The sequence below is a fragment of the Neopelma chrysocephalum genome, unplaced genomic scaffold (genome assembly GCF_003984885.1).
Source record: "Neopelma chrysocephalum unplaced genomic scaffold, ASM398488v2 Primary Assembly neopelma1_81, whole genome shotgun sequence".
Lineage (NCBI taxonomy): Eukaryota > Metazoa > Chordata > Aves > Passeriformes > Pipridae > Neopelma > Neopelma chrysocephalum.
In genome coordinates, this window is record NW_020897743.1 from 461,112 (window position 1) to 476,611 (window position 15,500).

Sequence of the window (15,500 nt, forward strand, 5' to 3'; positions counted from 1 at the left end):
CTTAACAATCATAAAGCTTCAGAGATGAATCACGGGGAAAACAGCTCCTGAGAACCAAAATGTGCAGGAAAACAAGGAGAGCAGGATGTGATTAAGGCACATTCTGGAGTCCCTTTTTTAACACTTGGCTCGTCCCTGGTGCTTGGTTTCTGAAAACCTTCAGTAAGGTTGGTTTTTTATCCATGCCTTGTCTCTTCTCCCACCAGCAACATCTTCACCAAGCCTACAGGAACCCACTGAGACTTTGGGATTTTCAGGGCTATTAAAAGTATTTTAGAGTAATATTTTTGGCCAATTTGGTTATTTTTTTTCCTGCCTACCTTCAATGAAATCAAGAAAATCATCACCATCTTGGAATCTTTTTTACCTGCTGCCTCCTATATGGTTTCAGTCACTCACCAGACAGGCCCCAAAGTGCTTTTGTGTGAGCAAACATCACTCAAGAGATGGACTTGAGGCAACCGTGGGAAAACCCTTCTGTGCCTTGGGAATGATGGGAAAAAAAATATCCATAAGCCATTTTGAATACAAACAGCACCAGGAGTTACCAAATACCTCAGCAGTGATTTAAAACCCAGATATTGCAATTTAACATCAATGCCCTTATTTTGAAATCTCATTTTCTTGTGCCACGACAGGGATTATCCTGAGCTGTTCCATTCTCTGGCAGTGAGAACATCAACAACATTTGGCTTTGCTGCAACAGTTCATGTTCAGGACAGAGGAGTTCAATAATCTGCAATGATTTATCATCACAACCCTGCCCAGGTGTCTATGCAGGGCAGTTATTAATGTGATTCCTGGCACTCGTAATCCAAGTTTCTATTTTCAAAGGAGCAGATCTTTGCAGGAAAATTATTTCCTCTTAATGCATTAAGTCAAATTTAATAGATACCTGAAAAACACGCAGAAGGTAGATCATCCCACCCTAACATATCAATCCTACCACTGAATGTCTGTTTTATTACAAGTGTGGCATGAAACACTTGTCTGAGGATAAATTCATAAATAGCTCTTGATGTATGTGAGATTTTTGGTAAGGTTTACCAAGTAATACAGTTTATATTTAATTTAGGAATGCTTGCTCATCCATTAAAAGGAAAAAATAAAAAAGAGTTGGTGAACTTCCAAATCATAAGTGATGGATTTCTGTCAATTATAAAACATTATGAATTTGCAACCTTTCTATTCTAGTGCTCAAGGAACTGCCAGATATTTAAAACTGTACCTTTAGGATTATTCACAAAGTTTAACAAAAATAAACATCATTTTGAGGTTGTTTTGGCATGTTGTAACTCGGCAACAGTGCCAAGAAAACCACCACAGCACACCCTGCACTGCCAGACTCAGCCTTGCAAGAAGAGGAGAACGTAGTACAATGCAAACTTTAATGTCAATATATACAGAGCTTTAAAGAAAACATTTCTTTTAAAATTAAATGAAATAAATACAGTATGATACAAAATCCACAATATGCTTTTAAGAGAGAGAAAATGACAGTTACAATATCTGAGAACGGGGACCTTTTGGATAGTTCCATCTTTGAAGTACCTCAGAGAGCGTGGAATTCATTGCACCGCTCGCAGTTAATGCCCTTTCGGATCCGGAGATTTGTCACCGCTCCTGTGCCAGAGGAGCTGCAGCTCTGCCCAGGGGATCAGTGCAAGATGCCACAGTGCTTGGGACGTGGGGACAGTGCAACTCATTGACAACACTGCTCCAAAGCCCAAGGCAAAACACCCAAACCTGAACCCCTGGTCCTGCAAAGGAGACCCACCCCCAGCATCTTCAGCTGTCACAGAAAAACCCCCAAAGAGGATTCAGTGTTATTCAAACTCGCTATTGGTATCGAGATATAATCAATCCAATATTTTCTAAAGCTTTCAGAGAAGGTTTGCTTTCATTACACAGGAAAAAGCTCGAGAAAACCAGCTGCTGATGATTTTATGGGGGCTTCTAATTGTATGAATTATTATAATGCTCAAGTCAGCTTTAGCTACACACTCAGGGTGGGGTTTTGCCAAATTTGTATTTTCTTCTATTCCCAAAGGAACAACATAAATTGGGGGAGCAAACATTTAAGAACTACACTGAAGCAGAGACAACCAGTATTCAGAATGTGCTGAAGTAGAGGATGTTAATGCAGAAGGATGGTACAGTGTGAATGTGGAGGGTGTTACCAACAGGTATCAGCACCCACCCAACAAGGTTTCTGAATTAACTTCCAAGGAGAATTGTATGTTTTTTAACCTTACAGGATTATATAAGGGCTCTATTATCATCACAGCTTCAAGAGCCTTCTGAAAACTTGTGAGAAAGAAAAATTTGCTCCTCTCTTCCCCTCCCACAAATATTTGCAAACTTTTAATTCTGGATAGGACTGAAAAACTTAAGTGCTACAGAAGTACATAAACCCCCACGTCTGCACTGATGTTTTAGCCTAATTTCACTGATACAAATCAGGAGAATTATTATAGCCTTGTGTAATTCATTTAACTCAATCCTACAGACCAGTCTGTAACCATTGCAAGGAACTTCCAACTGCTGAATTTTGACTGAGGTTATTTTAACCATTGGACAAATGAAGATCAGCTTTGAAAAATGAACTGAAACAGGGAAGACAGAATTCAAGCTCAACATGATTGACTTGGGTGAGGTTTTGGATTCCCTCTCTGGATGCAGAGACATTTAAACCACACTACAGTGAACAGCACTTGGAGCACCTGCACCTCAGGCTCTTGGTGTGGTCAAGAATTTACTGGGTTTAAGGAAAACAGGAAAAAGAACCAAAACCACACAACAGTGAGACTACAGTAGGCACAGAACAGTGGCCTGACTGAACCCACCCAGGCAAAGCTCTCAGTGTGGGCACTCTGTGTCACCCACCACTGGCTCACACCGATGCCACTGCAGAGTTTTTGGATATGTAACAGGAACACAACAGAGTCTCTCACTTTTTATCAAAAGTATAACTGAAGATGGAAATCGTGGTATCTGAGGGGTGAAAGAACAGCAGAGCACGTCCTGAGCCTGCTCCAGCTCCAGCTGATGTTCATGGGATCTGCTCTGTGCACCAGAGAGCTCGAGCTTATTGATATTATCACCAAACATCAGAGCAGGAGCTTTGCTGGCAGTAACAGAAGCCACTGCTAAAATATTGTATCATTTAAGTCCTGTGGGAACTCCTCTAGCTTGAATGCCTATTTCTGTGTAATTATGAGCCTTTGTAAAAATCTGACTCACTTTTTCCCCTAACTCAGTAAAGCAATTTGTAAACTTCAACTGTGCCCAAATGATATGAAAGTGAAACCCTTTGCACTGACCTTTCACTCCAGCCAGAGCACGTTCCAGTTACCTGTTCTTCCCTTTCAAACATTTAACTGGCAGCCCATGAGCAGACCATGCTACTTTTATATCACAAAACCTAAGCTGGGAAAAGAAGGGATGAGAAATATGGAAGAAATTCCAAAAGGAGCATCTCAAAGATGATCATTCGATACAGAAAGAGTAAACTGCACGTGAACTCTTCTGTATTCCTGCACATCCAAAATGTTTCAGAGATTGATATGCTGAAATAGTCATAGCAAGGGAACTTTCCCCTCCAAATTAAGGATTACAATTGGCATACCAGGGTACACTGGCCTGTCAGATATAACATATCCATATGTTGTCCTCGTGATAAGACAACTTTGTCATGTTGCAGTCACTGAAACTTTGCTTATACCCCAGGAGTCCCATTTTTCCTAAAGGCCAGGAGTGATATGAAACCAGCAGTGATAACTTTAGAGATGTTTTACTCTGTTGAGAATCAGAACATCCACTCTGTTTGTGTTCTTTGCCTTGTCTGTGTACTTCTCCTCCCACCACCTTTGTGCTGCACATCAAGAACAACTTCAGTACCTTCAGCTGCTTCCAACTGCTCTTGTGCAAAATGCTTTTAAGGTGCTTATAATGTGGTGCTTCTACAAGCTAAAAGAAAATACCAATAGAAACACTGCTAAATGATTCATGGGTAAAGCCATTAAAGACCAGCTGCTGCCTTACAGGAAAGCTGAAGACAATGCAAGTTTGACATTTCCATTGTGTTCCAGGCCTTGCATTTACCTCTCATCCCCACCACAGCTTTTACTGCTACATTTCAACCCACATCACACCTTGACCTTGGCTCAGGGAGCTTCGTTTCCACCACTTTGTTTGTTTTTTTTTTTTGAGTGAATTCAAATTCTTCTGGCAGTCAGCCATGAATTAACATCAGAATTATCCTGACAGAGTGTGGACAAGAGGTTTACAGGCATTCTTGTTGGCAAAGGTCTCCAGAGTAAGGAAAAGGGAGATGAATCAGCTGCAAAAGGGGCAGATTTTGTCCTGAACAAGAAGCTTTTCCAGGAAGCAGTTGTGTTCTTTGAGAAGCTTTCAAGCATTTCAAACAGGCACCTCTAAACTAGGCACACATGGCCCCTAAAGCTTCCAACACCTATCAACATTCCAGAAATTCCACATGGGGTATGTTCTGCATGATACAAAGAGCACACCTATGTTTGCTATACTCAGGAAGTCTCAAATCTAGATATATTCAGACCTAACTATTTGGCCAGGTAATTCCCATCTTCCCCCACCACAACAGAAGAAAGCAGCTTATCTAACAGAACTTCCAACACCCCCAAGTACTTCACAGGTACAGACAAAACCCAGCCAGCACCCTCTTGTAAGATCTGAGTTACTACCACCACTCCTGGTGGTCGGGCCAGAATTCTCTTGGAAGGTTTTTTTTCTTCCCTGCCTTAAAATGCCAAGTTCTGCCTTCACTGAGGTCCTGTAATTGGAAATTCAATGATGACGAATCAGATTTGATTTTTAGTCACTTGGATTTTCTACCTGTTCACAGTCTAATGCCACTAATTTACTTAATATTTAAAATGTGTGTCATTCTGCTATGAAACTACAACTCCTCAGTGTCTACAACTTTGGAAAACACTTTTATCTCTGCATGCATTAGTTCCCAGTTTACCAGCAGCTAGCAAAGGTTCTGAGGCAGAAAACTCCAAGATAATTCTGGCCCTGCAATTAATTTCCTCTTCATCACAGCATTTAGGAACAGCTCAAGCCCTAACACCAGACAGAGAGGGCAAGGCAGTGCTGGCAATAGGAATTTGTCCATAACTGTGACATTCCTTGGTCAGAATTCCCTTATCTGGGCACACTGCAAGGCTTATTTATTTCCCCAAGCTACCCCTACAGTTAGGCAAAGAGAATTTTGCATTTCTGTTCTGTAATATTTGTACATGCGGCGAGAAGTTCAGAGAGAAGCAACAATGTTCTATTAAAAAAAAATAAATCAAATAAATAAAAATCCACGTGCCAAGTTTGTTATAATAAAGTGTCAGTTTGTGTCATATGCCAAACAAACTTCATATGCAATGGAAAGACTGCTGAGGGAAATAACACAGTATTTTTACTAATGGATGGCAAATAGAAATAACAAAGGATTGAGCTGCATGATGTTGTCTCAAATGTTTTGAGATCTTACTTTTGACAGTTTATGAATATTTTAACTTTTTTCCAGCTCAGTGCAGGACACAATTTCTGGTAACAACTAGAAATGTTCATTTTCCTGTAAGAGGCCACAACCAGCACTTCTTTTGGGTCACAAGTGATCAAATTAAGTTCATGGGTCAAGTGCAGAATCTTCCACATCCCTTTGTTTGTATTTTCACATGAATTTATCAGTTACTGGCACCATGCAAACACAGACCTCCCAAATCAACACTAATGAACTGAACACTGGCACAAGACGAATCAACTCTGCATAATAGTCAAGGACAAGTGAAATGAATCAAGTTGAATGAAATAAGTGCCCAATTACAAAATTAATTTGTCCTTCACAACGGGGTCTAAAGGTGTGAAGAAAAGAAAACTCCCACTGACACTTTATGTACAACTTGGTCATTGGCAACGGTCCCCTAAACCACGGTTTTTTTTTAACTGAACCCAGCAAAACTATACAGGATGTGAAAGAATATTTGCAACAGATCTCAAAGGACAGTGTAGAGAAGTTCATTATGGTGTACCTGATGTTTAAATTAATTTAACAGATACAGCCTGTAAAACAAACACAGTATGAACCTGTGGATTTTTTTTTTTCTTTTTAAAAAAAGGACTTTTACAGAATTCAAGTAGTGTAGCAGGAAACCATAGATGCCTTTTGATCACAGGTCAGGCAAAACAGAGCCACTTGTTGAGTTTCCCCCTTGCTTCTGTGTGCTCAGGTGTCCCAGTGGATCTATAAGTCTGTGGATGTGAGCTTTTTCATGCTCCGTCGCTGAGCTAAACTGGAGGCTGCAACAGGCTCTAACACTGGCTGAAATGTCTTGTGATTCAGTGCAGAATAGGTAGCAGCCATGGCTCCCTAGGGGAAAAAAATATAAAATAATAATACATATATATATATATATAAATTTTTTTATCAGAAAATAAAACAATTCAAAATTAAGTTCTCAATTAAACCCAAATTACTTATGGCAGCTCGTGGGCATCTCTGAAGTTTGCTTGGAAAAATACATTTGTTGCTGAATCCTTCCAATTTCTAAGCATGGGTGACATCTGACATGTTTTTTTCTTTCTGTGTATTCCTTCTGTATACCTTAGATGTAGGAGTCTACTTTTAATGTAGGGCAGAATTAGTACCTTCCAAGCAAGACCAGCACCAATTTACCAAATACAGCAGGTTCAGTGGCTATTCAGATCCTGACTCATGAGACAACTCAATATTAATGACCTTAATCTTTGAAAACACCCAGAAAAACCTCTTCCTTTGAGCATAAGCTAAAAAAAATTATTTATCAATAATTTTGAGAGGGATTTTATACAAAAGTGTGTAGTTATGGAATAAGGGGGAATGGCTTCCCACTGCCAGAGGGCAGGCTTAGATGGGATACTGGGAAGGAATCCTTCCCCATGAGGGCAGTGAGGCCCTGGCACAGGTTGCCCAGAGAAGCTGTGGCTGCCCCTGCATCCCTGGAAGTGTCCAAGGCCAGGTTGGATGGGACCTGGAGCAACCTGGGATAGTGGGAGGTGTCCCTGCCCATGGCAGGGGGTGGGACTGGATGAACCTTAAGGTCCCTTCCAACCCAAAGCATTCTCTGAATTTCTCCTGTAGTTAAATCTGCAGGTTCTAGGGAAAACAAAAGAAAGTGAATTCCTGTTCTAAAGAACAGAAGGGAGTTCTGTTTGTAGCTCTGAACCAACCCAATCCACTGCACATCCACCACCCTGAGCACAATCCAGGGTGTTTTACCTTTACTAGATGAGGGGCATCTTGCCTGTTGAGCTGATAATGTGGCAGCTGGTCCCTGCAGGCAATCCAGGAATGCTTCAGCACCTGCTCTGCCGTGTACCTCTGGTGGGGATCCACGTGCAGCATGTGGGAGAGCAAGTCCTGCAAGGAAATCAAACACATTGTTCACTTCAAATCATCTTTAAAGCAGTACTGATGGCAGCAAGGAGCAAAGTACCCACTGTGGCAGAGGGATTAACACAATGCACACACACACACACACACCCAGATCAGGAGACAAATTGGATCTTTCTGTGCCTTGACACTGCAGAAGGCTCAAAACAATGTGTTGTACTATTGCAGCAGTTCAACAGAGCAAGCCTTTATTGCAAAGGAACTTACTGTGGTGCCTTTCATGCTTATTATTAATAGAATCTTTAAAAGACTAGAAATCCTATTAAAATTTAGCAGATAGAACTTATGGAGGAAAGCTGTTATTTGCAAACATCTCTCCTTGTTCGTTCTACATGTTTGGGGTCTGACTACATATTACAGTTGAATTAATTGATAGTGAAACACCAGCAATGAACTTTTCCTTCAAGGAACCACATAAAGAATAAATCCAACAGCAATGGACACTTGGTTTTGCCTGTTAGAAGCATCAGCAATAAGCTACTAATTACAATGTTGGTCAAAAGCAGAGCTGGCTGGGAAGGGCACAGAACAGAGACAGGAATAGTTTGAATTAAAATCAAAATATGGACAAGCTGACAGAATGTTCCCTTTGTTGGAGGTACAAAATGTTAAGCATTCTTAAATACACAGAAGTGAGTTTCTTGTGCTAAGACAGCAGCATTCTGAATCACTCCTACTGAACTGAACAAACAGTGCAGTTCCAAAGGATCAGGAAAAGATATGTTAATATTAGTAATTATAATTAATATTAGTGCCAATCTTTAGAAAAGGTAACACTGGTGATTAGGATATCTACACACCAGGCCAACACCAACCCCAGGGAACTGAGCAAGAGAGGGAGTATTTTTAAACAAAAAGGGACAGCTGCATAATGAAGATTTTTGGTAAGATATGCAGATCTAATTGGTTGTTAAAGTACTAACAAATACAAGACACTTGATGACTTCAACACTGAACAACAAAGAAATGGCACTACAACAAAATTCAACTTCATGGCAGACTGGGTAGCTACTAGAACTGACAGATAACTGCAAAAATCATCCTCCACCAAAGGAACCCCACAAACACCTGATTTGGATTCTTTTATAGCAGCCAAGCACTGGGAAAGACTGTCCAGGCAAACTGTTCAGTGCCCAACCCTTGGAGGCTTCTAAAGCAAGACTGATTAAAGCCCTGGTGAGACCTCACAGCTGGCCCTGCCTCGAGCAGGAGGTTGTACCACATGTCCTCCCCTGCAATAAAATTTACAGGTAATAATAAAAAACTACCTTGACAGATCAGTCTAGTTATAAAGTTCAGTGACATTCATTTGAATTCTACAAAATTATACAAACAGAACACATTTCCACCTTTGCTGCATCTGAAACAGTGTCCCAGTTGCCTCCACTTAGGGAGAATTTTCCACTGCCTATCCGTACCAGGATCTCCTCAGGAGTATCATTGGGACCATTGGCAAAGGGAGTGTAGCTGTTGAGAGACAAAAAACAAAAAACACCTTGTTAGGGATAAAAAGCTGCAAGGAATTGGGAAAAATCTTGTGAATCAGTCAGTATTCCACTGTCAACAGAAACCTATCACAGAATATATAGATACTATTAAATACTATTAATACTTCTCATATTACATCAGAAGTACCAATTTATGAAGAGAATAATTTCCAATTATTTAGCCATAAGACAAGGAAGGCTGCTAGTTTTCTGTTGGAGCAAAACTCAGAAAACCTTTTCTCATTTGGCCACTAGATGCTTCCTAGAGCTGCATCAGCCTGGATGAGGTAGAAAACTCCAGAGATTTGAAAAACCAGTGTGTTCTACAACAGGGCCAGGAGACACAAGAAGGTGACTCCAAGGGTGTAGGGTGGGGAGGACAAGAGGCTGGAGGGTAAAAAAGAAAACCACCAGGTACTTTCACAGGCTAAATTCTCTCGGGAAACTGGGGAAAGTCCAGTTTCCAAAAGAGAAGCCTTAAACCTCCTTGTAAGATGAGGCTGGTTTATGGGTTTATGTGTTTACTTATCTAGTTACAGCTCCCTGTTCTACCTGAGTGTGTCATTCCATGAGGTAACACCTCACCATTGGAAGGGAAGCAGGGATTCATGCAGCAGGCTGGAATTTTAGGTAAACAAAACAGCTCAGAAATCTTTCTCACCCTGCCAACATGGTGTAAAGAAGAACACCCAAGCTCCATATGTCACAAGCAGCATCATATCCCTGTCTCATGAGCACCTGTGAAACAAAAGAGTGTTAAAGACTTTACATGGATCACAAACCACCCCAAACCAACACCACTACCCAGCCCAAAGAAAGGGTAAGTCAATCCCTGGATCATGTCACACAAATCAATCACTATTGATTTTTCAATATTGTAGTAAATACCAACAATATCTTATGTTCCCAGAACATCATCTCCTAAGATTTTCAACAGGCTTACATCTTATTTTTGAGGGTGGACTCTGCTATTTTAAAGCAGGTTTATAATAAACACATGCACCAGTGTTTGTAAAGGATGTGTGACTATATTTAAGGAAAACTAGCAGAATTTTTCTTTTTTTCAAGTATTGCTAAAAAGTTTAAGTATCTGATGCATCAAAAACAGCATAAAGAAAACACAGAGCAGCTTAAAATACCTCTGGTGCCACAAAGTTTGCAGTGTAGCATGGGGTTAGAAGGAGTCCATTTTCTCCTCGAAGCTGTTTTGCAAATCCAAAATCACAAATCCTGATGGAATCAGCATTATTGGAGTCATCTGTATATAAAATATTACTGGGTTTGAGGTCTCGATGCACCACCTTTAAACCAAGAAATTTGAGAAGGCACCATTTAGAAGGAGCACGTACATTTGTTTGTATGTTAGTTGCAATTTATAAAAACTGTTTTCTAGATGAATATACTCATTAACAGTTCTAAGTAATTATATTAATTTATAGTAATGGAAAATTCTAGTTCAAGTAAGGTAATAAAAAGCTCATAATGTAACTGGAACTGACACCACCATTTGCCAACAAGCACAAGAGAACAAACATCTGCTGTTTCATAAACTGTAGAGTCAAAATGGTTTGCAGGAATAACAGGATGAGTTGTTGATATTATTCACCTTTGTAACAAAATACAAAACCTTTCTCCCTTCTGCCATAAAAACAAGCCAAGCAAGGCACACAGCACAAGGGATTTGTAACTCTAAGAGGTGTGGGAGAGGCTGTGCCTGGCAGGAACCCTCACCCCCTGGCAGTGCAGGTAGTCCACAGTCTTGGCGATGGTGAACAGCACAGCGCTGGCCTCGCGCTCCGAGAAGAACTTCTGCCTCAGGATCCTGTCCAGCAGCTCCCCCCCCTTCATCAGCTCAGTCACCAGGTAGATGAACCTGCCGTCATCATACACCTGAGGAGAAGTTTAACAAGTGTACTCATGTAAATATATCTATTAAAAGCAAATATCTCCAATCACACATCCCGATAAACTGAAGTTTCCGACTGGACTATTCCCCTGCTCCCACACGAACGTGGAGCACAAACAGCAGGCCCTGGCACAGCACGGAGTGTGAGGCAGCTCATGTGTCAATCAGGAGTTCATTCATGACTCTGAAATTGTATTTTTCAGTCCCAGAACTTCTGTTCCAAGAGGAAAGCAGCCCTACCACTCCCTATTGCTCTTCCCTTCCACAGGTAACTTTTAGCTGCTGGCAGCTGGCATACACAGGACAACATGAACAGCCTTCTCAGATCACCAACACATTAGTACTCATTTAATATAAGAAATATGGCATTTCTAACCTTTACACTTCAGCTTCATTAAACAGCCGTTAGAAAAAATTAACATCAGGACAACACTGTATTTTGAAATACTCCCTTTGCTATTAGGTACTGCTCTCACAATACATTTTACCATGTAAAAGAAATTTAATGAATCCCAATAAACTCCCTGCATCTGTACTTGTTTTTTGACTACTGTGTAATAAGAGGTAGCAGAGAAAGAGGTACATACATCCTTTAGAGTGATAATATTTGGATGTTGTCCATAACGCATGAGAATCTCGATTTCTTCTGAGGGATCCCTCTTGCTTTTATCAATTATCTGCCAAATATAACAGGAAAAACAACTTGGCTAAACAAAGTCTGCTTAATAAAGACATTTTTCTTCTATTTACATCCTCGCTTCAACAACAGAATAAAAAAATTCCAGAGTTAATTACTTCTTATTAATCATGATTAATTCATGTTCCAGTTTCACATCCCACAGTTTATTCATTTCTTGCTCTATCCTTGTTAAGATTCTATCATTAATGCAGCCTATCCTGCTCCAGTGGGCAAGGAAATGCAATGGACTGTCTGAAGCATCACTAATTCCCTCTGCAGCCCAGTTCCACCCTTGTGAATCTCACTTTATTTCTGGTGTTCTCATAATTGTACAGTATTTTCAGGCTTCAGACTTATAAAACCAGCTACAGTGATTGGAAAATTCATAAATTTAAATTTATAAATCTGCTACACAATAATTTCTGAACTGTAACAATAAAATTTATTGCAATACCTTCACAGCAAACTCCATGTTTGTGGCTATGTGTATACACCTCTTGCAAACAGAGTAGGAACCAACACCAATATCTTCCTTCAGTTCATAGACATCAGTGAACTGGGCACTGTTTCCATGAAGCTGCTTCAAAAAAAAAAACCAAATTCAAATTGTCATCTAAACCAACAAGATGCTCTTTGCCATGACAGTTTCCAACAGCAAAAGTTTCTCCTGCTTGCCCATGATTTCTCTGTTGAATTCTGCCTCCAGAAAACCTGCAGCTGACTTTTTAGAATTCAAAAATATCCCAGGGAAGTATTTTAATAAGGCACATTTTATAATGGTCTTCCCCCCCCCAAAAAAAGAACAGGCTGTAAATACTAAATATTGGTCAGTCCCTGAGATGTCAAAAAAGCTTCCCAAAAACTCAAATGTTACCTGTACTATGGGCAGGATGTTGGTGAGAGGGGATATTTTATGGTCTTCTACAGTAGTAGTTGCAACAAAACTAAATCCTTTGAAGAGCTGATGGGCATTTGCACTCGGTGGGACTCCTGGAGAATCTGGTGGCAGACAAATGTGATTAGTGTGGATAAATCCCAGCAAAATAAAGTTATTTTTATACATTTAAGAGAGTTATCCTACAAGAACCCTTCTGAGGGAAGGAAGGGAAGCAAACAAGAATAACACCAGATAAGACTTCTAGTTTTTTATCTGTCTGCTCTTACTTCTGTAACAAACACAAAGTAAGTGTTCCTGGGTCTTATCTAACTGGAAAACACTGCAGGAATTAGTGTATGAACATATGTTTTTAGGGAGAAATTTACTGAAACACAACTTTACTTATGAAAAAGAAATAAAGATCGTGGTCTTGTGTTCAACAACTTCATAACACAGAAGAGCAGCCAGATTGTGCTGCTTCAGTGGTGCATGTGCTGCTGGCAAGGCACAAGTGAGGCAGTGCAAGAATATTTAATTAGTGATATTACTGAATAATTAGAACCCAGTTTTCCCCAGATTATATTATGTGCACCTCCAAATTCACTATGAAGTCTCACAGTGAGTACAGCTCGATAATATTGAGCGGCCTGTTAAAACCACAGACCTTCTCCAAACAAAAACAAGTGGGTTTAAAAGTTGGATGCAACAGGAAAGAAAAGAAAAAAAACCACAAAAGAAAACCTGAAGTGAAACTTGAAGCAGACTAAGCAACAGTAATTATAATCATTACTTAAAGCAAGTCCTTCTTAGTGAAGTACTGACCCTAAAAATAACCACTGCTGCCATCAAATTGAGTTTACTTTTAATATTAATTCCCCCCAAACAGTGCGTGTCTGACTTCAAATCATAACTAGAGACCACAATTCAGCTGTTAACATTCCACTTATTTGATTTTTTTCTGTAGGAATCAAAGTTTAGCAGAATATTTCAAAGACCAGGAACCCTGTGAAGAGAAAACACTCCTTCAAAGCACAGGAACCCTGTTGCATCCTTTCCTTTTAACTCTGTCACTGGCTTTTTTGCTTGTTGTTTTAATGTGAATTTGACCCTCTTGTCCCACAAACCTCACCAATTTACAGCCACGCACAGTTAATTACCTTTTGGTGTTTTTGCTGTGAATTCTGGATCAAAACAAAAGGTGTCTTCTGGCTTTCCAGAAGCAGGTTTAAATGGAGGCTGGATTTCTCTTCTGAACAGTTTCTGAGTAGAAGGAAAAACTGAGTTAATCAAGAGTCACTGAGCCTTCCATGGGTGCTGTGATTTTGCCAAGGTAAAGGCACGTCCTCCTGGGCTGGAACTCCCCATTCTCAAAGCTCTAGTCCAGGTTTTCCCTAATCCACCACATTAAATCAGGGAAAGCAGAACAATGGCTCTGCTTTTTTTCCCCTCCTTTACTCAACATGCTTTAGAGAAATGCAGTGCCCAACTGATCTCAAAGCTGCAATAAGTCCCATTTACAGTTAAGGAAGAGAAAATTTCATGTTAAATGATGTCAAAGCCCCGTGCAAAGGTCAGGAAGTTCTGAGAGCATTTTCTTGCTATTTCTCTTCTCCTTTCAGATCTATTTTTTGCAGGTTTTTTTTTTTCATTTAATCTTCCTGCACATGAACACAGAATATAACTCAATTAAAAAAAAAAAAGGCAAACAAAACATCACAAAAATCACCAAGGAAGAGGGACCTAAATTCATCTCAAAGAGATAACGAAATAAATGAAATAAAATACAGAAGTGGTCATCAACACCATCAGAATGAAATAAATACAAATCACTTTCAACTTTTAAAAAAAACTATGAAGAAAAAAGAAAGAGCTAGAACTGCAGATCTTTCAAACTTCATTGCTGGTATTTATTTCAACATCAGTCCCTTAAGATAAAAGTAAGTAGATATTCAAGCCAAAACAATTTATGAAGTTATTCACATAAACCAGTGAAGTTTTGCTGTTACTGAGAATTCTTGTTGGTGGATTCTGCATAAACACAGCTTGTCAGAAATAAAACCACCTTTTCAGAAATAAATCCAAGAGAAAAAGAGAAGGATAAGAAATAGGTGAGCACAGCATTGGCCTGATAGTCCTGCCAGCACAGCAACATCTTATTTATTCCATCTACCCTCCTGCAGGAATTACAGCAAAGGAGGGTTTTCAGAGGGGATTTATTTGATATGGAGCATCTTGCTTTTGAGAATGTTTCTGGGAAACACATCTCAAAAGATGGGAGAACCAAAGAGGAAAATCATAAGGTGTTTGTTAAAAATTTAAGCAACAGTTGTGATCTCGTACAGACTTTGGATCATCTCAGAGCACCAGAGTCAATATTCCAACTGGGAACGGGATCTGACTGATAAAACAGGGATGTGCTGTGGCAACTGGAGAGAAATCCAAGAGAGTTACACTCACAGGGAGTTGTGCCCTACATGGAAGCACCAGACAGATACTGCAGAGGAAGATTCCTGCCCAGAGGGAACAGCAGCATCCTCTCCCAGCTACAAATGCCCTAACAGACAACTTCAGCTTTAGAAAGCTGCAACTCTTAATTATTTAAAAATTAAATGCCCAATTCATAATTAATAGTCTCTGTACCGTAAATACACCAACTCCAGATGCCAAGGAAGATGAGAGCAGCAGCCAGGATGTGACAGTCAGCACTGCTGCACTTTGTTGGGCCCTATTCACATGCAAATACTGACAATGCTACAACACCCGGGAAAATTAACAACGGCTTTAGCATTCAGATCATTTTGTACTTACATTCCAGTCAACAGTAGAAAAAAAAGGATGTCTCTTGATTTCCTCAACTCCATCTGAACCAGCTCCTGAACAGAGAAAATACTGTATTTAACACACTTTTGGGTAAATCTTTGAAGATTGCAGTAAAATTTAGTTCATTTCTAAAAAATCCGCGCAGACGTGGTTATCTGAATGAATTGTAAACACAGAAATATCCCAAGGATGGGATTTAGTAGTGTACACCTCATCAGGGAGGCACAATACAAGAACCCCACAAATACAGAGTCAATATTCTT

General features: G+C 39.9%; 1 protein-coding gene across 4 annotated transcripts in view; it reads right to left on the minus strand.

The window, feature by feature from the left end:
* Positions 1–1,371: 1,371 nt before the first annotated feature.
* RPS6KA6 (ribosomal protein S6 kinase A6) overlaps positions 1,372–15,500 on the minus strand; it is a 36,421-nt gene continuing 22,292 nt past the window's right edge. For 3 of the 4 annotated variants that reach the window (XM_027690431.1, XM_027690432.1, XM_027690429.1), the window contains exons 12-22: positions 15,226–15,290; positions 13,575–13,677; positions 12,415–12,539; positions 11,995–12,120; positions 11,449–11,538; positions 10,687–10,845; positions 10,095–10,256; positions 9,617–9,693; positions 8,818–8,935; positions 7,295–7,435; positions 1,372–6,406 (exon numbers count right to left, since the gene is read on the minus strand). In XM_027690431.1, the coding sequence (XP_027546232.1) occupies positions 6,281–6,406; positions 7,295–7,435; positions 8,818–8,935; positions 9,617–9,693; positions 10,095–10,256; positions 10,687–10,845; positions 11,449–11,538; positions 11,995–12,120; positions 12,415–12,539; positions 13,575–13,677; positions 15,226–15,290 (1,292 nt within the window). In that variant the 3' untranslated portion in view covers positions 1,372–6,280. The remainder of the gene's footprint in view (positions 6,407–7,294; positions 7,436–8,817; positions 8,936–9,616; positions 9,694–10,094; positions 10,257–10,686; positions 10,846–11,448; positions 11,539–11,994; positions 12,121–12,414; positions 12,540–13,574; positions 13,678–15,225; positions 15,291–15,500) is intronic. The other variant, XM_027690430.1, reaches the window with a different exon arrangement.